The sequence below is a fragment of the Acinonyx jubatus genome, chromosome A1 (assembly GCF_027475565.1).
Source record: "Acinonyx jubatus isolate Ajub_Pintada_27869175 chromosome A1, VMU_Ajub_asm_v1.0, whole genome shotgun sequence".
NCBI classification, from domain to species: Eukaryota; Metazoa; Chordata; class Mammalia; order Carnivora; family Felidae; genus Acinonyx; species Acinonyx jubatus.
This window is the reverse complement of record NC_069380.1, coordinates 134,322,360-134,349,041: the sequence shown is the minus strand read 5'-3', so window position 1 is coordinate 134,349,041 and position 26,682 is coordinate 134,322,360. Positions and strand designations below refer to the sequence as shown.

Here is a 26,682-nt window from a genome sequence, read left to right as displayed (position 1 = left end):
TAAGCCAAGGAACACCAAAGACGGCCAGCCAACTACCAGGAGCTAGGAAGGATTTCCCTACAGGTTTCAGAGAGAGCTTGGCTCTGCTGACACCTGGATTTCAAGCCCCTGCCTGCAGAACCGTGAGACAATAGATTTCTGTTATTTTAAGCCACTCCGCCTGTGGTGCACGGTGGCCTTGGCTTTGAATTTTTGCAAATAATGGGGGAGGAGGAAACTGTCACCTGAACATCACGACCTACAGGTTTTCAATGACTCTCCAGTTTATTTTCTGATAATGGAAAACATTTTCAAGAACATGCCCAGTCAACACAGGAATGCTAGAAAAGCAAACAATAAAGGGCACGCATGGGGCACCTGGGTAGCTCAATCAGTTAAGTGTCCGACTTTGGCTCAGGTCATGATCTCAAAGATTTTGAGTTTGAGCCCCGTGTTGGGATCTCTTGCTATCGGTACAGAACCCGCTTTGGATCCTGTGTCCCCCTCTCTCTCTGCCCCTCTCCTGTTTGTGCTCTCTTTCTCACTCAAAAATAAATAAACATTTAAAAATAAGTAAATAAATGGTACACACAAAAAACAAGTAATTGAAATTTTAATATGCCCAGGTATTGACATAAAAAATTTAAAAAGTCAGTGTTACAGCATTGGTTTTTCAAAGGTTAACATTTATAATTAGAGTTAAATTAAATTTCACAAAGTTAAATCTAACACTTCATTTCAATACGAATCTAGCTCTTTATAATCTATCAAAATGGTATTATTTCATGTTAGTTTTCCTCTTCTTAAAGCACTGGTATGCATCTTAAGTGAAATGTTAACATGGAGCCCCAATATGTAAAACAGAAGGTGAAGCTGTTGCAGTTGAGGGGACTTTATAGGGGCCTCACTCTTCTCTAGGTGTCACCTGCTAAGTTGCTTAGGGCCTAAAGCATAGTCCGAGAGCCATGGAATTAAAATATTAACAATAAATGCTAAGATTTCAATGATAAAGAAAAACTAGGAAGTCCATTTAGTATGCAACACTTTTTAAGCCTCTTGCTTTTCCACATGCTTTTCTTTGGTTTCATCACTTTAGTAAATTCTTTGAACATCACTTGTTTGAATGGCAGCTACGTTAAGCAGAAATTGTACTTCTGCACCTAGGAAACTATCTCCAAGATAGATGCTGTGGAATAGGATCCAATAATAACAGTGATTTTTTAAAAACATTTTTTCAGGTAGTCCACTGTTCATACTGATAAAAACAAAACATTTTTCATGAATAAAGCCCCAAAGCCAAGATAATGCTTAGGAAGACGAAACATCACAATAAGTCTAAAGGAGGTCCCAAGTAAAAGTAAGATCATGGGGCCTTAGAGGGACACCCAAACGGGTCAGAAAACGCAACAATGGTCACACAATCCTCACACTGAATGTATACAGGAATGGCTGGGCTGTGGGGATGTGGACATATGTGCCCAGTGACACTGATGAATGAGAGGAAAGATGTGGTGGACCCCAACGGACACAGATCCACAAGGAAGCATCCACTTAAGGCTACGTGTGGTTAAGAGTTATTAACAGCAAAGAAAGAAATTCATGAGACACGTGGGACTTGCGGTTAGCTGGCTGAACTTGCCCATTAAAAACCTTTCCTCGCTAGTTTGTTCGTGTCACAATCACTGCTACAGATTTCATACACTCTAAGGTACTGCGTATAACGTGCCAGGGTCTATTCTAAGTGCTTTACAAATATTAACTTATCTAATCCTCATAACAACCCTACAAGGGAGGCACTATTATTAGCTCCATTTTTACAGACGAGAAAATAGGCACAGAGAGATTAAGCAACTTGCCCAAGCTCATAAGACTTAAAAATGTGGATCTCAGATTCAAATCCCTTTCAAGAGAAGAAATCACACTTGGGCTGGAAGAGAAATGTGTCCTAGAGAAATCCCAGGCGTGGCCTGAGTGAAAAAGGAAAATGCGGCACCAGAATTGATACTCCATGTGTCCATCACACTGCAAAGGTATGATCTCTAAGCTACTTTTAACAAGATAAATATAAAATGTACACAGATGAACATACCACTTCTTACCCTTGGTAAATCCGAATCTGTTTTGAAATGTGTCAAGTGGAATCATACTATCATAACATGGCTGACTGGCTACACCAATTAAAAGCCGATGCCGGAAGCACATGCTTGTCTCTATCGTAGACTAGCATGAAAAAGACAGTAAATAAATAGTTAAGTTTAATATAAAAAAAAAAGTGGTTTCAAACAAGGGTTAAGAATAACCTTGTACATTCCAATTCATTACTTTATCATATTCTTGAATTCTTTGCTTTATGTGAGAAAGTTTATTCTTTAGATAATCACAGCGCTCTTTTTTTTCCAGAAATGTAGGATCCTGAAAAAGAAACACAGCCATTATTTTAGCCTCCAGTTTCCTCAGTGAAGAACACAGAAACAGACATTATCATCCAGAAAATGACCCTTCATGGGAGAGTTTCTGCAACAGATTTCAAAATCTTCCTGATAAGAAGAGCATGTCTCTACATTTTTAAAATAGATTTTACTTTTTACAATAGTGTTAGTTTCACAGCAAAATTGAGTGGGAAATACAGAGAGCTGAGACAACTTTAACTTTGGTAGTTTAAATTATATCAAGGAGCAAATAATAAGTGCAGAAAAAGATTAATAAAAGCTCTCTCCAGGCTCTACTTCTCTGTGCAATTAAGTTAAGGATGGAGTGACAAACATAAAATAACTTAATCTTTTTGAAGGAAATGTCAGTGAAAAGTTCTATATCGGGTGTTCATTTCCCTAGGTTGCTAAACCAGGATGTAACAGAAGACAAAGAGAAGAAAAGGTATTCAGGAGCCACTCATGTTCTCTAGTAAGTACCATCTTAACAAATACTAAAAAAGAGGAGCGCCTGGGTAGCTCAGTTGGTTGAGCGTCTGACTCTTGATTTTGGTTCAGGTCATGTTCCCAGGCTCGTGGGATCGACCCCAGGGTCAGACTCTGCACTGACAGCACAGAGCATGCTTGGGATTCTCTCTCCTTCTCTCTCTCTCTCAAAATAAACAAACAGTAAAAAAAAAAAAAAAAAAAAAGAAATATTAAAAAAGAACTACTTTAGCTGAGAGAATCTAAGGTCTGTCAGCTCACCACGGCACCTGGATAAGAAAATACTTTGAAGAAGAAAATGGTTTTACTCACATTCTTTTTTTTCTTAAACTCTTCATGGATTCTTGAAATTCTTTCATGTTCCTAAAAATAATATATTGTATACTTGAATTAAAACACCAGGATTTACTCAAATCATATCTCAAGAATGTCTCAGAAGTACACTGGGAATTAGAACAAAAAATAATTTTTGCCTAAGACTATAATGAAAATATTCACACACTAAAATTCAATTCAATGGATACAGATTAGAGGGCTTACCACTCATCACACACTGGGATCTAGGGGTGAAGAGAGAGAGAGGCCCCCGCCTGTGTGAAACCAGAACTGAGTCTCAGGGCCACTGCTTGCCAGGTGTCTGACCCTGAGCAAGCTACTTATCCTGAGGCTCACTTTCCTTACTGGGAACATGGAAATAATAACCACAAGGACCTCATAAGGTTGTGAGAAGCTGTACTTATTTGAAATGATACTTATAAAGTGCTTGGTATGTAATAACTACATTATACACCGGGACTAAGAGGTTGAGACCATTCAATTTTCAAAAATAACTAATAGAAGGTTCCTTCTAACTTTAAGTTTTATAGTAAATATGAAGTTACTCAATGGATTGAACCAAAGGGAACAGATTACTAGAACAATGCCCTCATTTATCTGTGTAAACCAGTGCTTTAGAGTTGTCAAACACTGTAAACCTAATACATAAAAGAGAAAATATAATAATTTATAGTTCTAAAAGCCTCCCGAGAACATTTTTTTCATCACCCACCCATATGCTTTTTGCAATACATTTTGATTCTTCAGTGTCTTTTGTATGAGTTTCAATTGTGTTTTCATCCTTTGCCAGCATCGAGATGATCTTGGTAATTCAACTGTCACCTGTATGAATGGGTCCTGGCCTGGAAGTAAACTAGCTGCCTGGGGCCAGGGGTGCTGTGCTGGAGACACAGCACAGATAAGAGCTGCAAAACCTCTCCTAGAGTCTGTCACAGAAACTGAATTTCAGACAGTGAGGACCAGAGAGATTATTTTGAGCATTATTTCTATTTTGTGGGCTTAGAAAAGTTATGTGATTAATTTTTCAAGGGCACACAACCAGGTTTGTGAGAGAACGTGTACCTGCAAATGGGCCCGCTGTGGTTGGAAACACCCCTCCCTGGGGACCTCGTGGGAAATGAACGGGCCTGGCAGGCCCCCACCCATGGCAAAGCTCAGCCTGTGGCCGAGAAGATGTTAAATTTTGTGATACAACTAATATTTCTATTTTATTATTTGTAAAATTTTTTAATGTTTATTTATTTTTGAGTGAGAGAGAGAGAGAGAGAGAGACAGAGTGAGAGTGGAGGAGGGGCAGGGAGAGAGGGAAACAGAATCCGAAGCAGGCTCCATGCTCTGAGCTGTCAGCACAGAGCCCCACACAGGGATTGAACTCACGAACTGCAAGATCATGACCTGAGCTGAAGTTGAACGCTCAACCGACTGAGCCACCCCAGTGCCCCTAATATTTCTACTTTAGATAAGAACTAGAGGAGACACTGAGACTGTGGCCTTTTCATCTGGTTAGTTACTTGCCATGCTGTGTACAAACCAGAGGAAATGACTATTGTTGATACTGTACAGAAATGTCATGGGAAGGCCGAGTCTCAGCCCCTACCAGAATTAGGACTTTATACCCCTCAGTTGCAGACCCACATGCCTGAGCCCTTGCCCATCACACAAAGCCCATACACTGGAGTCCACTGGGTCTAGACTCAAAGACTCCACTGCACAACTGGACTGCTCAGCATCTTATCTGTCAACCAGCTTGCTCTTCCCAGCCTGAGCCAATCCAGTTTCCTGGGGCCTGCTCATTCCTTCCTGCACTCCTTTAAGGGCCTATAAATTTGGGCGTCCTTCTTGGACCTATGGACCTTGCTTGTTTTTCAAGTGGTACTAACTGACCCTTGACCTACAGTATTTGCTGGATTTCTCCTGCTTCCTGGTGCCAGTATGTCACAGATAACACCATTCCATTGCTCCAGGATTGGGAAAATGTTACTACTCTGGTTATTTTGGCTTAGAGAGCTCGTAATTACAAATGATTTAAATGTACACTTAAAAGTTTATCGTTGGGGCGCCTGAGTGGCTCAGTCGGTTGAGTGTCTGACTTCGGCTCAGGTCTTGATCTGACGTCTCTTCAGTTGGAGCCCCATATCGGGCTCTGCGCTAACAGCCTGGAGCATGCTTTGGATTCTAGGTCTTCCTCTCTCTCTGCTGCTCCCCTGCTCGCGCTCTATGTCCCTCTCTCTCTCTCTCTCTCAAAAATAAATAAAAACATTAAAAAATAAATTTTTAAAAAAGTTTGTGGTCGGGGTGCCTGGGTGGCTTGGTTGGTTAAACGTCCAACTTTGGCTCAGGTCATGATCTCACGGTCTGTGAGCTCGAGCCCCGCGTCGGGCTCTGTGCTGACAGCTCAGAGCCTGGAGCCTGTTTCAGATTCTGTGTCTCCCTTTCTCTCTGCCCCTCCCCTGTTCATGCTCTGTCTCTGTCTCAAAAATAAATAAACGTTAAAAAAATTAAAAAAAAAAAAGTTTGTGGTCAAAACAAAGATGCTCAGTCAATATGGATTTCAGGAGCACTATATATACATATATATATTAGTTACATACATACATTGAGTTGTTTGACATTTGTTAAAAATGCTGTGTGAGTTTTAAAAATTTGAATTACAAGGATCCCTGGGTGGTAAGGCCGACTGAGTATCTGACTCTTGATTTTGGCTCAGGTCATCATTTCACAGTTTGTGGAGCCTGCTTAAGATTCTTTCTCTTTCTCTTTCCTACTGCCCCTCTCCCTTGCTCATGCTCTCTCTTTTTGAAATAAAAAAAATTAAAATTAAAAATTTGAATTATATGAATAATAGATTAACACATTGTCTTTTAAAAGGATAGGATATTACACACAAAAGTTCATAGCATTATTCATAATAGCCAAAAACTAGAAACAACCAAAGCGTCCATCAGCTGATAAATGGATAAATGAAATGTGGTATATAGATACAATGGAATAAATACCATAAAAAGGAATGAAATCCCGAATATTCCTACAATATAAATGAACCTTAAAAACATTATGAAAAGAAGCCAGACACAAAAGGCCACATATTAAATCATCCCATTTATATGAAGAGTTTGAAATAAATCCATACAGACAGAAAGTACATTAACAATGGTCAGTGATTGGAGGGGGGAGGGAATGGGGAGTGTGTGCTGATGAGTAGGGCGTTTCTTTCTGGGGTGATGAAAACGTTCTGGAATTAGGGGGTGGTAATGGTTATACAACTTTGTGAATGAACTAAAATTCACTGAATTGTTCATTTTAAAAGGGTGAAATTTATATGTGAATTCTGCCTCAATAAAAAATGTGCATCTGAGAAAAAAAAGTGCCACTGATTATCAGGGCATCTTGACTTCAGAAATATTAACATGCAAAACCCCCCCCACAAACTCCAGAGCATTACAGAAAATGCTTGAGTCCCTGGTGACTGGCGTCTCCTCCCTGGTTCCCTCTGTCACAATCATGGTTATCAGTCTGATGGGATGAGCTAACAGCTCAGATCAACTCTCTGTCCTTACCATTGTGTTCTTTGGACCTGGGGTGGTAACCGCTTGGCTGTTACTTATCCCTGGAGAACGCACGACCCCTGGTAGCTCCCCTACACCCACCCCTGTGTGAATAAATCTTTTTCAAATTAGTTGGAGTGTGCCATCCGTCTCCTTTGGGACCCTGACGGATTCAGTACAGACCTGAGGAACACTGACATTTTACTTACATAAAAAAATAAAATGACTGTTTTATAACTGTGTATAATTATTTAGTACTTAAGGGCAAAAGACACAAAATTATATAATGTGAATTGTAATCGTGACTAGTCCCTTCGAAGATCTCAAATGACTTTCCCAGACACAGACAGCAAATGTACCCAGTTATTATGGCTTCCCCACATCGACCTGAAGAAAGCTCAGATTTTTCGCTTCCTCTCTCACTGCTCCTCCCAGGCACCGTGGGTACTGACCTGTTGGTTTTCCGAACAACGTGGCAATCTGCTCATCACTGCATCCAGCTCATCAAACTTCCTCAAGACGGCTTGGACTTCTGCAGAAAGCTCTTTGTACTCTGAAAACTGGTCTTGGAACACAGCTTTATAGCGTTCTCGTTCATCATCTGTCTGAATCACAGGGTATTTTCTGCGGGAAAAAATTGGCCAGCGATGTAACTTGTTCACTGAAACGGACTGAATGGGAAATCAGCTTAGCTCTTTCCTCACTGACCATACCGTATCTTCAATTCAGTGTACTACCTCTCAGGGAACAAACAGCTGAGAGAGAGGGAGAGAGGGAGAGAGGGAGAGAGGGAGAGAGGGAGAGAGGGAGAGACAGACTCCGAAGCAGGCTCCAAGCTCTGAGCTGTCAGCACAGAGCCTGACACAGGGCTCGAACTCACAAACCGTGAGATCATGACCTGAGCCGAAGTCAGACGCTTGGCTGACTGAGCCATCCAGGCGACCCTGGATACAAATGATCTTAAGCAGAGAGCATTAGCTTGGAGACAAACAGGAAAATGAAATGCCCAAATGGAATCTGTCCATTTCTACCTCGAAGAAGGACTTAGACACTCACGCCACATAGTCGGGCATCACGATAGGTTTAGGAATGTGGCCTGGGGGAATGTGCCCACTTAGTAGCTCAGGCTTCATTTTTGTTGGTCTCAATTCTTTGAAATTAGCTTCTTGGTCTCTCTGTCTGTCAACACCAGTGGCCATTTCACACTGCAGTTAGGGAGGAAAAGAGGATTTATTTGTAAACAGATGCAGAAGAAGAAGAACAAAACCACGACTTTATTTCTTAGAAGAAAATGGTGGGGAGAAGGAGTAGGAAGTAGAAGCAGAAATTAATACTTCGCTTTAGAATTACAGGTTTTATAGTCACAAAAGTTGTTCTGAATGCTTTTGTAATGGCTAAAGGGAACCACACTGCAATACAGGAGTACATAACAGTACAAAACAATCGTGTGGATGTCAAATGTGGAGGATGAAATGTTAAATGTAGGGTCTTAAGTAGTTTATTTAGGATTTATACCTCAATTAGCTATAAAAGAATACAAAATGTAGTTCAAAATAAGAAGTTCATGGGCGCCAGGTGGCTCAGTCAGTTAAGCATCTGACCCTTGATTGCAGCTCAGGTCATGATCTCACGATTCATGAGATTGAGCCTGCATTGGGCTCTGCACTGACAGAGTCTGCTTGAGATTCTCTCCCTCCCCTCTCTCTGCCCCTCCCTGGCTCACATGCACTCTCTCTCTCTCAAAATAAATAAGTAAACTTGAAAAAAAAAAAAAAAAGAAATTCAGAGATGAAAATGGAACAAGGCTACTTAAACAGCAAGAGAAAAAATGACAGGGGAACTTGAGATGAATGAACTACCAGTAGCCACTGAGTAGGTCAGAAAGGGAAACAAGTTACATTGTCTTCATTACCTGAAATGGAAAACAAGCAAACCCAAGGGAAAGGCAGTGAAGGTCTTTCAGTTGTCCAAGAGTTCTGAACCTGTGATTCCCTGGTTTAAGTCATTCTGGTTTCTAGACTGGAGAGTTCATAGAGGCCTTTTTAGTAAAAAAATGGTACATTTCAAAAGAGGGGAAACAGCACAAAATGAAGTGGCCCAAAGAGGAAGTATCAGGACAGGCTTTCAAGCACTAAAATACCGACATATGGGAAGCAGGGATGCAAAGGCCCAGGGGAACCCATTCTAGAATGAGCAGGTTAACATGGGTATGTAGCTTTGGGGAGAGACTGTTCAGGAACCCCACTGGGCAGTGCCCAGAATACCAACCATGCTGGCGAGGCCTGTGGATGCCAGGAGAGGGGTTTCTATTTTACACACAAAGAAGCAAGGTTCAGAGAAGTTAGGTATATTTTCTAGAGCCTCACAGCTGGGAAGTGGAAAAGCCACAATTAAAACCCAGAATTTTGGGGTCACCTGGGTGGCTCAGTCGGTTAAGCATCTGACTCTTGATTTCGGTTCAGGTCACGATCTCCTGGTAATGAGATCGAGCCCAGTGTTGGGCTCTGCACTGAGAGTGGAACTTGCTTAAGATTTTCTCTGTCTGGGGGCACCTGAGTGGCTCAGTTGGTTAAGTGTCTGACTTCGGCTCAAGCCATGATCTCATAGTTCCTGGGTTTGAGCCCCACATTATGCTCAGAGACTGGAGACTGCTTCGGATTCTCTGTTCCTTCCTCCCTGCCCCTCTGCCATTCATGCCCCCTCTGTCTGTCTCTCTCTCAAAAATAAAATAAACATTAAAAAAAAAATTTTTTTTTAAAGATTCTGTCTCTCTCTGCCCCTCTCCCCTGCTTAGGCTCTCCCTGCCTGCCCCCAAAAACAACAACAACAAAAAAACCCCAGAACTTTTTGGGGTTTTAAGGAATAACACAAGGAAGTTTTACGTAAATGCATACTGTTCAAGCCTCAATTCTGACAGCATGCTAGAAACGGTTGATTTCTCATTAGAGCAGTAAGCCCCCCTCCATTGACCCCTCTTTGGGACTTCAGCAGACACTTGCTGAATTAAACGTGCTGAACTAAACTGAGAGCAGCTTGGGCAGGGGGCAACTTGGCTGAAAACAAACTGCAACACAGGATTTTAAAACTTTGCTCTTTACCTTACCAGGCAGCTTTAAAATCCTTTTGTTTCCTGATTTCCCTATCTCTGAGGCTGCCTCTGAGGTTTGGTTTAAGATTAGCTCACACATTAGATGGTGAGGCTGCTAAACCAGCATTGGGGGAGGGTTGGAGAGGAGAAGCTGGGCCCAAGGCACCCAGGGTGACAGCTGGAAGGGGAACCAGATCATCTTGGTGCAGAAGGCATGCCTGGCCACTGGGCCCCAAACAGCAAGAATTCAAGTGCAGAGCAGGAAACCCCAAGGAAAGGAGATTAAACAAGAGTATTTCAGGGAACAGCTCCTGAGGTTAGTATTTATTCTCCTTTGTTCTCCACTGCTTGGGATGCCATTTCTTCATCCTACTGAATTCTTACTGTGTTTGATCTTGATAGTGAATCATGGTATTAAATTAGGGGAACCTTTTTTGGCTTAAATAAATGGATCTCTATTTCATAGCATCCCTTTTTAGCTTTTAAATATTTAACAACCCATTTCCCACACAGCTCACTGAAGGAGCTATGGAGCATGGTGACTCTCTAGAGTTTAGCGGCAGCCACAGGTACCAAACTCGGGTTTCCAGGTCAAAATCATAATTTCTGCCCAGGCAGTCACAGTGGGCAGGAGAGTCCATAGGAGGGCGGTTGTTGTTTGTTTGAGTCTAGGTCAAGTTTTTCAAGCAGGAACTATTCATTTTCCTTACTTGCCTATACCTAGTTGTAAGATTCACTTTTTAATTTGAAAAGGGAGCTTTAAGGGGCGCCTGGGTGGCTCAGTTGGCTAAGCATCTGACTTCGCGCCAGGTTATGATCGCATGGTCAGTGAGTTTGAGCTGAGCTTCGGGCTCTGTGCTGACAGCTCACAGCCTGGAGCCTGCTTTGGATTCTGTACCTCTCCCTCTCTCTCTGCCCCTTTCCCGCTCATGTTCTGTCTCTCTCTCAAAGATAAATACATAAACATGAAAAAAAAAACAACTTAAAAAAATAAAAAGGGAGTTTTAAAGAAGTCAGAGTAGTTTCACAGTAGTTTCCGTGCTGTCATCTGCTTTAAGTTTTTTTGTTTTTATGCTCTTAACTTGTTTTTGGGTGAATGTCACTGACCCTAAGTTTCAGAAAACCTTATTGAGAAAAAAAAAAATCTGAAAGCAAACATAAGACAAAGAATCAAAACCTCATCAGGCTTTTATTTTATTTTTTTAAAGTTTATTTATTTTTGAGACAGAGAGACAGAGCATGAACGGGGGAGCGGCAGAGAGAGAGGGAGACACAGAATCCGAAACAGGCTCCAGGCTCTGAGCTGTCAGCCCAGAGCCCGACGCAGGGCTCGAACTCACAGACTGCGAGATCGTGACCTGAGCTGAAGTCGGATGCTTAACCGACTGAGCCACCCAGGGGCCCCTCATTAGGCTTTTATCGGATGGATGTGTTGGGCTCCACAGCCCTGGAACACATCACTCTCAAACCGTATCCGTGAGTACAAACACATGGCCCGAGATTTCAGATGACCTTTCTTTGCTTATAGCAAAAATGAATGTCGTCAGCAAATATCAAAAAAGCTTTATCATGAGGCAAGAGAAAGTAATTAAGCAACGGGGTAAGTAATGCTATGGTTATAATTACTAAGCTTTTCAAATTAAAAAATGTATTGGGGAGGGGGGGAAAGATGGGTGAAGAGGAGAGGGAGGTGCAGGCTTCCAGTTATGGAACGAGTAAGTCACGGGGATGAAAGGCACAGCATAAGGAATAGAGTCAATGACACTGGAATAGTGTTGTACGGTGAGAGATGGCAGTTACACTTGTGAGCAGAGCATAACGTAGAGAGATGCTGAATCGCTATGTTATGCCTGAAAGTAATTAACAGTGTGTGTCGACTTCAATAAAAAAATGCTTTAAATAAAAACGGGCTGAATATGCTGCCAAGTTAGAAATAGTGTACATTTGTCCAAATGCTGAGTCTCTCTCCCTCTGAGCATAGAATACAATGGTGCAGAGGCCCCGGTCCCAAACCCACACCATCACCTTCAATGCTCAGATTAGATTCTCACTTTTCTGGCTTGGAAAAAAACCTGTTCTGCACTTAGGGAGTTATTAGAACTTTTTTCTGCCTCTGTTTGATCTTACTTTATGTCTGTATATTTATTTTTAAAAATGATCTTATTTGCTTTTCAAAAAGTATATTTATTAAAATACAAAATAAGAAGTTACAGTCTAGGAAAAAGCTCCAAACAAGGGACAGGAAACAAGGGACAGCTCAGAGAGGGTGCATAATTTCCTCAGAATCATGGAGTTACTAGTAATAAAACTCAGATTTGCTTGATTCCAAAGTTTATTTTGTTCGTCATACTACTGCCTCTCCTGTGGTAGGCTGCCAATTCTTACTAAGAACTGGGAAGGAAGCTGGTGGAAATCAAACCCAATGAGAAGCTGGAGATCCAACCTTTTCTAAAAGGTTTCTAGCAGGTAAGTCCAATAGAGATTCCTCAATTAAGTCATGAGATTCCCTCTCACAGAAGTTTGCCTCTAGAACACACCTAATTGTAGACCCATAATGATTCATTTCCCAGGAAAAGAGCCCCATGAAAGGACATCTTTTGCATTCAGCAACCATATCTTGAAAGAGTATAAGTTAACTGGATTGATATGATTTTTCTTTCTTTTTTTTTTTAAATTTATTTTGAGAGAGAGAGAGAGAGAGAGCATGTATGAGAGGGGAAGTGGGGAGAGAGAGAGGGAGAGAGAGAGAATCCCAAGCAGGCTCCGTGCTGTCAGCACAGAGCGTGACATGGGGCTCAAACCCATGAACCACGAACTGTGAAATCATGACCTGAGCTGAAATCAAGAGTCTGATGCTTAACCGACTGAGCCACCCAGGTGCCTCTGGATTGGTATGATTTTCAAAGGGGTTTTAGGAATGGGGGTTCCAACTCCACTAAGGTTATTTCTGACTATTCCAGGACCCCTCGGGAGCTGGGACCCTGTAACACACCCTGGACGTGATGCGTACCAGCCTTCTAAGGCAGCCTGGAAGAGGTACTCTGGAACTTGCTTGCAGATTTCCCTAACCCTGTCCTACCTGTGGAATCTGCTTTAGCCACATTCTCACCAAACCAGGATGCTGACCACCCTAGCATCTGGGGCAACTCCCCCCCAATTCAGCCAAACCTTTCAGGTGGACTCTACTCTGCACTTAACCCCACTGGTAAATCCCATGACCTCAAAGGGACTGACGAGGAAGCCCATAAATTCCACCATGGCAAACAATGACCACCATTGCCACATCGCTGTCACACTGCAGCCCCATTAAACAGCCCTGTCCAGCTTGTTGCTTAACAATCAACATCTGCAAAGTGCACACCACCTTCAACCTCCACAAAGCAAACAGATTAAGATTAAGGATGATCTGAAACATACTTTTTTTTTTTAAGTTTATTTATTTATTTTGAGAGGTGTGCAGAGAGCGGGAAAGAGAGAATCCCAAGCGGGCTCTGTGCTGTCAGCGTGAAGCCCAAAGCAGGGCTTCAACTCACAAACTGCGAGATCATGACCTGAGCCGAAACCAAGAGTCTGACCCTCAAAACAACTGAGCCACCCAGGCCCCACCCCCATGAAATATACTTCTTAATGCTAGCACTCTAACTTGCTAACTCTGGTATCACGTTACACTACCACCTGTTAACAAGTTAAGTTTGTAGACCCCTTTTCGTTATAAATAGCCTTTGTAATCCTGATTCATCTTCTAAACCAAAGTCCTTTTAAACTTGATTATTCTCCATGCGGTGAGCACTATATTAGGACTCTCATTGGGCTGAGAGGCAGCAATGATGGTCATTCCTGGCCAGGGTGGGATTCAAGAGTTTTGGAGTCAGTCCCTCTGAGGGAGTAGAACTTCCCAAAGGGTTAAGGTGGTACTAGAAACCTGGAATGAGAGTACCGGCAACAGTCTGCCCAAGATGCTCTGATGAGGACTCTCCACGGGGAAGACTGCTCTCTTCATTTGGTCAAACTTATTTACGTCTCAGTACTAACACTGGAAGGCAGCCCATAGGTAAGTTAGGGAAGCTGCACCTAAATCTCAAATGGCCAGTGTTATTAATTAAATAAACATCAGCTTTACATTGCTCATCTCAATTTTATGTATGTATGTATGCAGGCTCCATGCCTAGCGCAAAGCCCAGAGCTCAAACTCACAACCCTGAAGTCAAGACCTGAGTCGGTATCAAGAGTTGGACATTTAACCAACTGAGCCACCCAGGCACCCCTGATCTTAAGTATTTGTTAGTTTAATTCGTTAAAAGCTTTTAAAATTTTGAAGGGGGACCCGGGTGGTTCAGCGTCCAACTCTTGATTTCAGCTCAGGTCATGATCTCACTATTTGTGGGATCTCCACGGAGAGCACAAAGCGTGCCTGGCATTCTCCTTCTCTCTGCCCCTCCCTACTTGCCCTTGTGTATGCATGTGTTCTTTTTCTCTCAGAATAAACATTAAAAATAGATAGATAGATAGATAGATAAATAAATAAATCCCTTACTTCACTGTGAATAAAACATTTTCATATAGTATTTGTGTTATAATATAGAGAATAAAGTTAAAAAGAACCTATAGGGGTGCCTGGGTGGCTCTGTTGGTTAAACGTCCAACTCTTGATATAGACTCAGTTCATGATCTCATGGTTGTGGGATCAAGCCCTATATTCGGCTCCATGCTGAGCACGGAGCCTGCTTTGGATTCTCTCTCCCTCTCCCCCGACCCTCCCCTGCTCATGCTCTCTCTCTCTTAAAATAAATAAATAAATAAACTTTAAAAGCAAAAAGATCCTGGGCACCTGAGTGGCTCAGTCAGTTACTTAACTGACTCAGTTTTGGCTCAGGTCATGATCTCACAATTTTGTGAGCTGGAGCCCCACATCGGGCTCTGTGCTGACAGTGGAGGGCCTGCTTGTGATTCGCTTTCTCTCCCTCTGTCTCTACCCCTCCCCCGCTCACACTGTATCTGTCTCTCTCAAAATGAATAAACTTCAAAAAAACCCCAAAAAACCTATAAAAGGTATTTTTAAAATGCATTCACTTAAAGGACTTGTATAAATTAGCAACTTAGTAAAAAAGTGGACAGGATACAGTTTAACAGGGAAGGAAAAGCAAACATAATACATTAAAAATGCTCAATCTCACTCCTTATAAGAGAAATGTAAATTACAACTATATTAGATATCATTTTTCACCTATCAGTTGACAAATGTCAACAAATTTCCTAACACAGCGTGTTGGTCAAGGTGTGAGGTAGCCCGTGGTGCTGCTGGGAGTACAAATTGGCAAAACTTCTATCGGGCAACCTGGTAGTCAAAATAAACATGTGCATTTCTTCTAATCCAGATATTTCCTTCTCAGAATTTATCTTTCAGGTGCACTTACGCATATCTGTAAGGAAGTATGTACAAGCATATACTTGGATGTATACAGTTATTCACTGCAGCACTGTTTTTAATAGAGAAAGATTGGAAACAACTTAAATGGTCATTAAAAAAATTTTTTTAATGTTTATTTATTTTTGACAGAGATAGAGAGAGAGCAAGCAAGCAAACAAGTGGGGGAGGGGTATAGAGAGAGGGAGACAGAGAATCCAAAGCAGGCTCCAGGATCTGAGCTGTCAGCACAGAGCCCAACACGGGGCTTGAACCCAGGAACTGTGAGATCACGACCTGAGCTGAAGTTGGACACTTAACTGACTGAACCACCCAGGCGTTCCATAAGTGGTCATTTATGGTTAGGTAAATTATGTAACATCCATATAATGCAATACTATATATATAGCTATAAAAAGAGAATGCAGAAATTCTTTATGTATTAATAAGGAAATATCTCAAGAAACATATTGTTAAGTGAAAAAAAAGGGACGTATGTAACTGTGTATGGGATGGCAGTGTGAAAGGGGGAGTTAAGCAAATATATATACATTTTACATATGCGTATATATGTAATATGTATGTATAATATAAACAGATATCTGAAAGGAAACACAAGGCACTGATAACACTGGTTCCTTCCAAGTGGGAGAGCTGGGAAGCTGAGACAGAGGAGTGAGAGAAGACTTTGTATTAAAGACCCCTTTGAATTTTTTTTTTTTGTTTTTGAGAGAGAGAGAGAGAGGGAGGGAAGGAGGGGTTGCAGAGAGAGGGGGGTACAGAGGATCTGAAGCAGGCTCCACACTGACAGAAGAGAGCCTGATGTGGGACTCGCACTCATGAACCATGAGATCGTGATCTAAGCCAAAGTCTGATGCTCAACCAAGCTAGCCACCCAGGCGCCCTTGAGAGCCTTTTGAATTTTGAACCAAGTAAACATACTCCCTTTTCAAAGAAACAAACAAACCCAAAGTCTGGACTCTCAACCTCTTGCTTAGAAATAATACCTAATATTTTTAAAAAAGGACTTTTCAATGAGGTAAAATTATGATAATATATTAGGTTTTTACATATGTGTATATAAGTATAATAACAGCATCTCATTTAATTCTCTCAGCAAACATGTGATGTAGAAATTATTATTATTATTCCAATTTTACAGACGAAATTAAGGCATGGAAAATTAAATACTTTGCCTATTGTCACACTATTAGTAAATTCTGGAATAGGAATTTTCTTCTTGACACAACAAAATTTAGCATCTGAAAACAAGATGAGAAGGTCAGAAAAGAATGTCAAAGAACTTTAAAGAGACTAAAAAAAGTTTGAGAGAATCTCCTTTACTTAAAAAAATTAAATTTTAAACATATAAGGAGAATCAACTGTTCACAGGTTCAACTAACAAAATGAAAAGACACTATAAAAGCCATAATTTTGCCCAATAAACACCATGTGCATGTCTAATTTGATCCTCTCATTATGAGAAAAAAGTTGAAAGTTAAACTCCATGTTCAGTTAGGAACTCAGTAATAGATACACTTTCACAGACAGATGATCTACTCTGCAGGTAAACAGATAAGAGAGAAGTATTTAACAAATCTAGACATAAAATAATAATGTGAACTTTATTCTTACCATTTTCCTTTTTGATGGCAACGATGGCTCACTTATCTGGAACAAAAAAGAGTTAAAATGACTTTTCAAAGGTGTGTGAGGCTACTGTGTTAATATTTTCATCCATTTGCATTTATAGCCCAATCTCAACTTCACAGAGGTCAGTTCTCTGCTTGACAGATGCTCCTCCCCCTCACCTGGGTGACTTTCCATTGGCTGGAGAAGAGCCAGAGGAGGGATAAGGATAACCTCTAGTCAGTCAGGAACAGACAGCAGGGTTGGAGTACAGACATGATAGAGACTATCAGGTAAAGTGCTTTGAATTACCTAGAGATTTTATTTATTCTTGGCTCCCAATACCTTGTGCAATTAAAGAGCTGGAAACAGAGACCGTTATAAAATTAACAGAAAAAACCCACAGGCCAGAATAGCTTCTAACTATTAAGAAGTCACAGCAACACCCAAACTGGGACCACCTCCTATAGCAGGGGTAATTCAAGTCTCATCAACCATTGGAAAAAGTCTGATGGGAACAAGTTTTGAGAAAGGAAAAAGAAATGAATATATCATGTCGATAATTATAATCCTATTCATGAAGAATTTGGAAACTACATTAAGAACTCTGTTGTTATTAAACTTACACAAAATTATGAGGAAATGTGGGTGTTTCACTATCTGGATTTCATACTGATTGAATCTGAAATTCTCTATTTTGTATACACAGATGTAAAATTAAGAAATATGCTTAATGTGCTAAGATAAATCTTTAGAAATAACTTAAGATAAATCTAGGGGCACCTGGGTGGCTCAGTCGGTTGGGTGTCCGACTTCAGCTCAGGTCATGATCTCACAGTTTGTGGGTTCGGGCCCCACATCATCTCTCTGCTGACAGCTCTGAGCCTGGAGCCTACTTCGGATTCTGTGTCTCCCTTTCTCTCTGCCCCTCCCCTACTCACACTCTGTCTCTCTCTCTCAAAATAAATAATAAATATTAAAAAAAAAAAAGAAAGAAACAACCTGACTCTATGTGGAGTTCCAGTAAGATTAATATATTGTGATGAGAGAGTATGGATCACATTGCAACATGTTGAGGTTCATCGTACAAACACAAGGTACTTGTTATAAAATTAGTCAAGTTTTATGTGTAAGATTCATGCAAAAGAGTAAACACAAAATACACAGATCAGTGAGTAAATAAATAGGTTACTGAGTACTTTTTTTTTTTTAATGTTTATTTATTTTTGAGACAGAGAGAGACAGAGCATGAATGGGGACGGGTCAGAGAGAGAGGGAGACACAGAATCTGAAGCAGGCTCCAGGCTCCAAGCTGTCAGCACAGAGCCTGATGCGGGGCTCGAACTCACAGACTGTGAGATCATGACCTGAGCCGAAGTAGGATGCTTAACCAACTGAGCCACCCAGATGCTCCTGTTCAAAAAATTTTAAATATGGCTTCTATATAATCTTATCCCTCAGGCATTGTTATTATATTATTATTATTAATTCTCCTCCTTCTTATATTTAATTAGTTAAATCCTACAAATAAAAACAAGTGCCAGACTCCCATTCTAATTTTGGGAACACTCTTTTCCCCAAAGTAAGAATGAAACATCAAAATGCCCAGGCAAGTGTTCAGAGTATGTTCATGACCACTCAGCCTCTTGATACTTGAAAAAATCAAATACGGTTCACTGTATTCTTTTTTTTTTTTTAATGTTTATTTTTGAGACAGAGAGAGACAGAGCATGAACAGGGGAGGGTCAGAGAGAGAGGGAGACACAGAATCGGAAGCAGGCTCCAGGCTCTGAGCTGTCAGCACAGAGCCCTACGTGGGGCTCGAACTCACGGACCGTGAGATCATGACCTGAGCCGAAGTCGGACGCTTAACCGACTGAGCCACCCAGGCGCCCCCGGTTCACTGTATTCTTACTTCACTTTATTTAAGTCACCGGAAGAAAGTGTCACTCATCATAACATGTAAATAAGCACTTTCTCCTTATAATTGAAAAGTTATTTTTTTTTAGTTAAGCTTTACCATATTAAAGAATCAACACTGTTCTTAAACTTACTTTAACGGGGAGACATTTATTGTACTGAATATGGTCTTATTCTTAGTTGTAAGAATCAGTAGCTGTGTTTTCTCCTTAAGCATCACAGACATAATGCAATCGACAAACGATATACTGTATTGACACATCTGGTACCTACCTGCAATGTTCTAGAACAGTGACATGCCAGAGTGGGTGATCCCACCCAAAGCAGGTCAGTCAATGAGGTAGGATTCTTGAACTTCAGATCATTAAAACAAAAAGGTTGGGGGGGGGGGGGGCACCTGGGTGGCTCGGTCAGTTAAATGCCTGACTCCTCATTTCAGCTCAGGTCATGATCCCATGGTTCATGAGATCAAGCCCTGTGTCAGGTTTTGCACTGACAGCAGGGAGACTGCTTGGGATTCTCTCTCTCACCCTCTGTCCCTACCCCACTCACATACTCTCTCTCTCAAAATAAACAACATAAACTTAAAAAAGCCTTTTATAAAATTTTTGTTTTAAGAACTATGTATATTTAACAAGGGGATAAATAACAGGAAAAAAATTAAAAATGAATGAAGGATTATGAAGTTCCTTACCTCCTGCTGTTCCATGTATTCCCTATGTCTCCGAGCTGCCTCATGCCTCCATAACTTTAGGCAAACCAAAGCACTAACGAGATAAATAATCATGGTGACAAACAAGAAGATCATCGCTGCTATCTGTCCTCCTTCTACCCGGCAGAACAATGCATTCATCGGTGTATTGAATAATGGATAGTAGCAGAGTCCCCCTCGGTTGGTATCATTCACATAGACTATGGCTGCAGCCATATACAAAATAAACAAGGCAACGTTAATTCCAAATTCGGTCAGAGGCCACCAGTTAGAATCCAAAAGAATGGTCCGATAATACATGGACATGCCAAGAACCAGAATAATAACGGTGGCGATCCAAGCTAATCCAGCAACCACGAGTACAAAAGGGGTTTTGGGGCCACTGTAGTAATAGCCCCCGTACGTACTGCCCAGGCCACCGAGGCCTCCCATGCCATAGGGCTGTGAATATCCGAACAAGTTATACCACTCGCTGTCCTTGTAAATGTAAGCCGTGACACAGGCAAAGACACCAGCTCCCAAGAGCAGCTCCACCACACCCAGAATTCTCAGCAGGCCTGCCCACGACTTCATGTAGGAATACCTCAGGTTATACTCCTCCACCTTCTCACTGTACGTTCGGGCTGTCTGTGTGTGGCGGCCTAGTGAACCGTAGGGGTCGTGAGGAAACATTGCCTCAGCCTCTTTCGGGGAACTGAAGGTTCCTTCTGACCCTCCGTAAGGATCTTTGTCGGAGTTGGGGGGTGAACGGTGGTTTGGTCTTGCTGGAGAGGATGGAGGTGAACACTCCACTCCATCGGAGATGTATCTGATGTCAGACACCGGCTTATCCCATCCCAGGTCCTTTTTCTTCCCTCTGAAGAAGTTCTTCCAGGACTCAGGGACAAAGCGCCTTACGGGTTTGAGATCTGGCGCTATGGCCGGTTCCTCTGTGTCACTTGAGTAGAAGTCTGGGCCGAATGGTGGCTGTAATGGGAGAGGGGGTGGTGGCAAGGGATCAGCGCTCACGGCCAGCTCACTGTCATGAAGAGTCTGGAGGGTTCCTATGGTGCCATCTTCATAGGGTGAGTCCCTTGGGACCTCATCATAGTGCCTGTCCCGAATCTTGCATCTTCCATCACTGGACGACATTTGTGATTTTTATACCTGTGGCCAAGATAAAAGTTATCACTTATGCCTAGTTATTTATTCTTTCAACGATGCTGATTTTATCCACTTAATGGCAGATGACCATATTTAGGAAACCAATATGATCATGTCCAACGATCATGATATGTAAAAATGATAACATAAACAGGTATATTTTAAACATATGTAACATACTAGCCAGGGATATCATCATCGTTCTATATGATTTTAAGGGGAATCAAAATTTAAAATCTTAGGTCTGAATTAAAACATTTATAAGTCTAACTTACCTTACGAGCCCTATGAACAACGGACTGTAAACACCATAACGGACACCAAATTTTAACAATACAGGATACTGACACATCCCAAATAGAATCCTTTCTTCAAACATCTAAATCAAAATATTTAATAGTTTGGGCATACCAAAGTTTGACAGGTCAGCAAATTCTCTTCATTTTCATTACCTCAAATCTGCTTTGGAAAGGCCTGGGAGAAGCAGTCTGATAAACACAGGGAGTGAAGAGCACCTTTCTTTCTTAAATCAGGGAAGTCAGTGTAGGGGACTTGCTTCTTCCACTCTAAAATATTAACACTTCATATTAGATTTTGAAATTTTTTTTTTAATGTTTATTTACTTTTGAGACAATGCAAGAGACAGAGTGCAAGCAGAGAGGGGTAGACAGAGGGAGAAACAGAATCTGAAGCGGGCTCCAGGCTCCGAGCTGCCAACCCAGAGCCGGATGTGGGGCTCGAACTTAGGAACCGTGAGATCATGACCTGAGCCGAAGTCGGACGCTTAACCGACTGACCCACTCAGGCACCCCTTAGATTTTGAAATTTGAAAACTCAGAGGAAAAAAAAAGCCACCAAAGCTTAAGATTCCCCAAAAGTACAACACAGAACAGCCATGTATATCGTGTATGTCACTCTTTCCAGTGCAGCCACCTCAAGGTGATCTGCTGTTGCCATAATGACACTCAGAAAGTATCTCAGAGGGGGTTTGAGCCACCTAAAAAATAAGGCACAGAAAAAGCACTTTCACTAAACCTGTTTGATTTCTTTCACACAATCAATGACCTGGACACGTATAAAAAAAGGATGACACTTTCTGCTAATGTAACTACTAGGTTTAAGGCACAATGAATTTCTCCCTCATATTGCTCATGAAGCAAGTATTTGCTAAAGCAAGTATCTCCCTCATAAAGCAAGTATTTGCTAAAGACTCACCGGCCATATAGCATTGTACTTGGTACCATGAAGGTCTCAAATTTTAAATGAAGAATCCTGCCTTTACGGGGTTGAACCATTTAGAAATTCCTAAGGCTTTCTTTCCCCCTAGTGTTTATTTTTAAGAGAGAGAGAGAGAGACAGAGCGTGAGCAGAGAGAGAGAGGGAGACACAGAATCTGAAGCAGGTTCCAGGCTGCTCACAGATCCCAACGTGGGGTCCGAATTCATGAACCGTGAGATCATCACCTGAGCCAAAGTCAGATGCTTAACCAACTGAGCCACCCAGGTGCCCCAGCTTCTTTTTTTTTTTTTAAAGTTTCTTTATTTATTTTGAGAGAGAGAGAGAGAAGCAATGAGCAGGGGAGTGACAGAGAGAGAGAGGGAGAGAGAGAGAATTTCAGCAGGCTCCACACTGTCAGCTTGGGAGCCTGATGTGGGGCTTGATTTCACAAACCATGAGATAGTGACCTGAGCCGAAATCAAAAGTCAGACGTTTAACTAACTGAGCCACCCAGGCACCCCCTAAGGCTTTTTTTGTTTTGTTTTTTTAAGTTTATTTTTTAAATTTATTTTGAGAGAGAGAGAGAGAAAGCGATAGCCAGGAAGGGACTGAGAGAGAGAGGGAGAGAATCCCAAGCAGGCTCTTCGCTGACTCAGGGATTGAACCCACAAATCGTGAGATCATGACCTGAGCTGAAACCAAGAGCAGGACATTTAACTGAGTGAGCCACCCAGGGTTCCACTAAGGCTTTGTTTTATTTTACTTTGTAAAATGGAGACCTATCATTCAACAAATATTTGCCAAACATCTACCATGTACCAGGCACACTGAAAGTGTATCAGTGAACAAAACCAACTGAAATCCCTGCCTTCATGGAAATTAAATCTCAATGAAGGGATAAAAGATGATAGATAAGGGAAGTGAAAGACATCTGATCAGATGCTAAGGAACTAAGAATGGTGAGAAGGTACTTTGTGAGCAGGATATTATAATTCTAAATAGAACGACACTGGAAGTCTCCATAGAGAATATGACATCTGAATACACAAATGAAGGATGTGAAGGAGGAAGCCAGACAGGTTATCAGGGGAAGAGGTCCAGGCTGCAGGAGGTCCAGCTGCTGCAAAAGCCTTGAGGTGGGAGTGCTCAGCAAGTTCAAGAACTATTAAGTCATGGAGGACAATGGGGCAGCAAGTAGTAACAGAGAGGAGAGGGTAAGTAGTAGAATTAAGTCCATTTGAATCACTAGGGTCTTGAAAACCACTGGAAAGAATTCTGGCTATTATTGGAAGTGAGATGAAAAGCCAATGGAGCATTTTGAGTAGAGAAGCGACAGGATCTGACTTATTTTATTTTTTTTAATTTTTATTTTTGAGAGAGAAAGAGACACAGAGTGTGAGCAGGGGAGGGGCAGAGAGAGAGGGAGACACAGAATCTGAAGCAGGCTCCAGGCTCCGAGCTGTCAGCACAGAGCCCGACGCGGGGCTCGAACTCACAGACTGTGAGATCATGACCTGAGCCAAAGTCGGACGCTCAACTCACTGAGCCACCCAGGTGCCCCAGGATCTGACTTGTTTTAATAGGATCACTCTGGGGGCGCCTGGGTGGCGCAGTCGGTTAAGCGTCCGACTTCAGCCAGGTCACGATCTCACGGTCCGGGAGCTCGAGCCCCGCGTCAGGCTCTGGGCTGATGGCTCAGAGCCTGGAGCCTGTTTCTGATTCTGTGTCTCCCTCTCTCTCTGCCCCTCCCCCGTTCATGCTCTGTCTCTCTCTGTCCCAAAAATAAATAAACGTTGAAAAAAAAAAAATAGGATCACTCTAGATGCTATGTCAAGGGTACGCTCCAGGAGACAAGGGAGAAAACAGGGAGAATGGCTAAGAGGCAACAGATTTAGTCCAAAGGACCACGGTGATAACAATGGAGATAAAAAGAAGTCAGATTTTTAAATACAGGGAATTAATTTTTTTTCCTAAAGAAACATTCAAACATAATAAAAAGTGGAAAGAATAGCATTATGAACCCTTATGTACCCATCAACCAGCTTCAATAATTATCAATTTATGACCAATCTTCTTTCCTCTATACCTCCTACTTTATTCCTTCTGCCAATAGATTGCTTTGAAGCAAATCTCAGACACGAGATCATTTCATACGCAACATTTCTCCACCCCTCCAGTTTAACGCTGGGTATAAGCAGTCTGAAGAGTTTGAAGATACCCATTAGAAATCCAGGTAGAGAGGGGCGCCTGGGTGACTCAGTCGGTTAAGCGTCTGACTTCAGCTCAGGTCATGATCTCAGGGTTTGTGGGTTCCAGTCCCTCTGTGCTATCAGCACAGAGCCTGCTTCAGATCCTCTGTCTTCCTCACTCTCTGCCTCTCCCCCTGCCCCTCTCTCTCTCTTAAAAATAAATAAAAACATTAAAAAAATGTAAAAAAAAAAAAAAAATCCAGGCAGATACATCCAGTAGGCAGTACACACACAGAAAGGTAAGTAATACCATAGATTAGATACAATCACCCAAGGAATAGGTGAAAATGGAGAGTTCTAAATTTCTGGGTCTTTTAGTGAGGCACTCCAATTAAACAAAATTTTTTTTAGGGGTGCCTGGGTGGCTCAGTCGGTTGAGCGTCCGATTTCAGCTCAGGTCATGATCTCACAGTTTGTAGTTCAAGCCCTGTGCTGACAGCTCGGAGCCTGGAGCCTGGAGCCTGGAGCCTGGAGCCTGTTTCGACTCTTTGTCTCCCTCTCTCTCTGCCCCTCCCCCTCTCATGCAAGATCTCTGAAAAATGAATACAACCCTTAAAAAAAATTAAAAAAAAATTTTTTTTAATGTTTGTTTATTTTTGAGAGTGAGAGAGAGGGAGAGTGGGAGAGAGAGAGAGACAGGGCATGAGCAGGGGAGGGGCAGAGAGAGAGAGAAAGAGGCAGAAACAGAATCTGAAGCAGGCTCCAGGCTCTGGGCTGTGAGCACAGAACCTGAGGTGAAGCTTAACCCACCAACAGTGAGATTATGACCTGAGCGCAAGTCTGATGGTTAACCAACTGAGCCACCCAGACATCCCTGGGGTACTCCAATTTTAGAGAATTAACTCTGAAAGTCCCAGCATGGTGCCCAAAGTGGCAGCTCTATAAATGACATCAATTAAGGATTATTTTTTTCTCTGTCATTTAGTTCATCTGTGTCTAAAAACATAGAAAAAAATTTTTTTTCTTAACCTTGTTTACATTTTTAAATAGTTTTTAAAGTTTTATTTATGGCGAGAGAAAGAGAGAGAGAGAGAGCGAGCGAGCGCGCAAGCAGGGGAAGGGCAGAAAGAGACAATCTTAAGCAGGCTCCACAGTGAGCGTGGAGCCCTATACGGGGCTGGATCCCACCCTACAACCTGATCATGACCTGAGCGGAAATCAAAAGTCAGACGCTCAACCCACCAAGCCATCCATGGGCCCCTGATACATACCCATGTAAAGGATATCCTTGCTTAATTTAACACACAGGTAAAAAAAAAAAGTGTTTTTCATTGTAATGGGTTTACCTTATCTTCATCAATGCAAAGTGGCTCATTTGAATTAGACTATCTTATTCACGTTTAAATAAAATACAAAAACAATAAATTTGAAGAATCATGCAATTAACATAACACGTGATTTTAGAAGGGAATGGTCAGCGGTATTTTATCACGTTAGTTATCTGGCTACCCCTCCTGTATGGTTCAGGGTGTCATTGAGAGCCCACTTGGATTCAGCATGTTGAGGCACAGTGGGTCTTTGTTTTGGTCAAGCCCCTGGACCCTGACTCCATTCTGTTGGAACTCACAGCTCTGAACGCCACATCGGTGGGAGGAGAAATGGTTTCCCCCAGGAAAGTGACACGGCAACCGAACTCAGTAGCCTCTCCAAAAACAGAATCATCGCTTTAGCCAGCTTTAAAGTTCTGCTGGGTCCAAGAGATGTTTCTGCTCTTCCTAGGGGTTGGGAAAGCTCCCTGAGGGTTTTAACCCACGCGTGAGTGCCATGGGACACCCAGCATCTTCGCTGGGGTCTCCCTCGAGACTGCCGTTTCGCGTCCGGTCCCAGAATCCCGTTCAGTCTTCGGCTCTGCCCACGCCAGGGAACTATCCCAGGGAGCGCTCCTGCTTCGCGTCCCAGGGAAAACCAATTCTCAGTCTTCCGAGATGCCGCCCCAAAGCGGCCGGAACTAAGTTGGTGCCCCGATCAGGATAGGAGGATCCCCGCGCCAGGGAAGGGCGGCGCCTTCGCGGCCGGCGGGGCGCGTCTCGCGGCGCACCTGTGTCCCTTGGATGAAAGCGCGCTAGTTGAGGGGCCCTCCCGACGCGCTGGCCCCGCTCTCCCCGTGGCCCTTACCTCTCCCCGTGGCCCTTACCTCTCTCCGCGCCGCCGTCTGGTCTCGGCCGAAGGTTATGGCGGGGCTGAATGGAGAGCGCAGCAGGACCAGGAGCGCGCTGAGACCCCACGGCCTCGCCCTCCCGACCCGCTCATCTGCCGGGGGCCGCCGGGCCCTCCCTGCCCACTGCCGGATCACGTAGGCCCCACCCCTCGCGCCCCCTCACCTGCGCGGCCGCCGGGAAGAGCGCGCTCGCCGCCCGCGGCGCCGAAACCAGGCTCAGCTCCCGGGGCGGAGCCGAGCCACTTTTGCCCCGCCCGGCTTTGTCGGGACCGGACTCTGGCTAGGAGCCGGGGAGGGTCGGGGACCGCCCCCGCCCCCGCACCTCAGAGCTGCTGTTACAAACCCGTGCCGCGCATGCGCATACATGGCTTGGAAAGGTAGTGAAG

The 26,682-nt window shown here is 42.7% G+C and overlaps 1 protein-coding gene across 3 annotated transcripts; it reads right to left on the bottom strand.

Annotated features, from left to right (window-relative positions):
• Positions 1-575: 575 nt before the first annotated feature.
• Positions 576-26,609, bottom strand: MARVELD2 (MARVEL domain containing 2). Of its 3 annotated transcripts, XM_053223598.1 has the most exons (8): positions 26,273-26,453; positions 21,124-21,237; positions 19,511-20,674; positions 16,903-16,938; positions 7,832-7,980; positions 7,228-7,399; positions 3,207-3,257; positions 576-2,391 (listed from the first exon to the last, which is right to left on the bottom strand). In XM_053223598.1, the coding sequence occupies exons 3-8, from the start codon at positions 20,657-20,659 to the stop codon at positions 2,269-2,271; spliced, it is 1,680 nt and encodes a 559-aa protein (XP_053079573.1). In that variant the 5' UTR covers positions 20,660-20,674; positions 21,124-21,237; positions 26,273-26,453; the 3' UTR covers positions 576-2,268. The 3 variants fall into 3 exon arrangements, with proteins under 3 accessions (XP_053079573.1, XP_026896275.1, XP_026896274.1); XM_027040474.2 differs by lacking the exons at positions 21,124-21,237; positions 26,273-26,453 and adding an exon at positions 26,460-26,609; XM_027040473.2 differs by lacking the exon at positions 21,124-21,237.
• Positions 26,610-26,682: the final 73 nt, after the last annotated feature.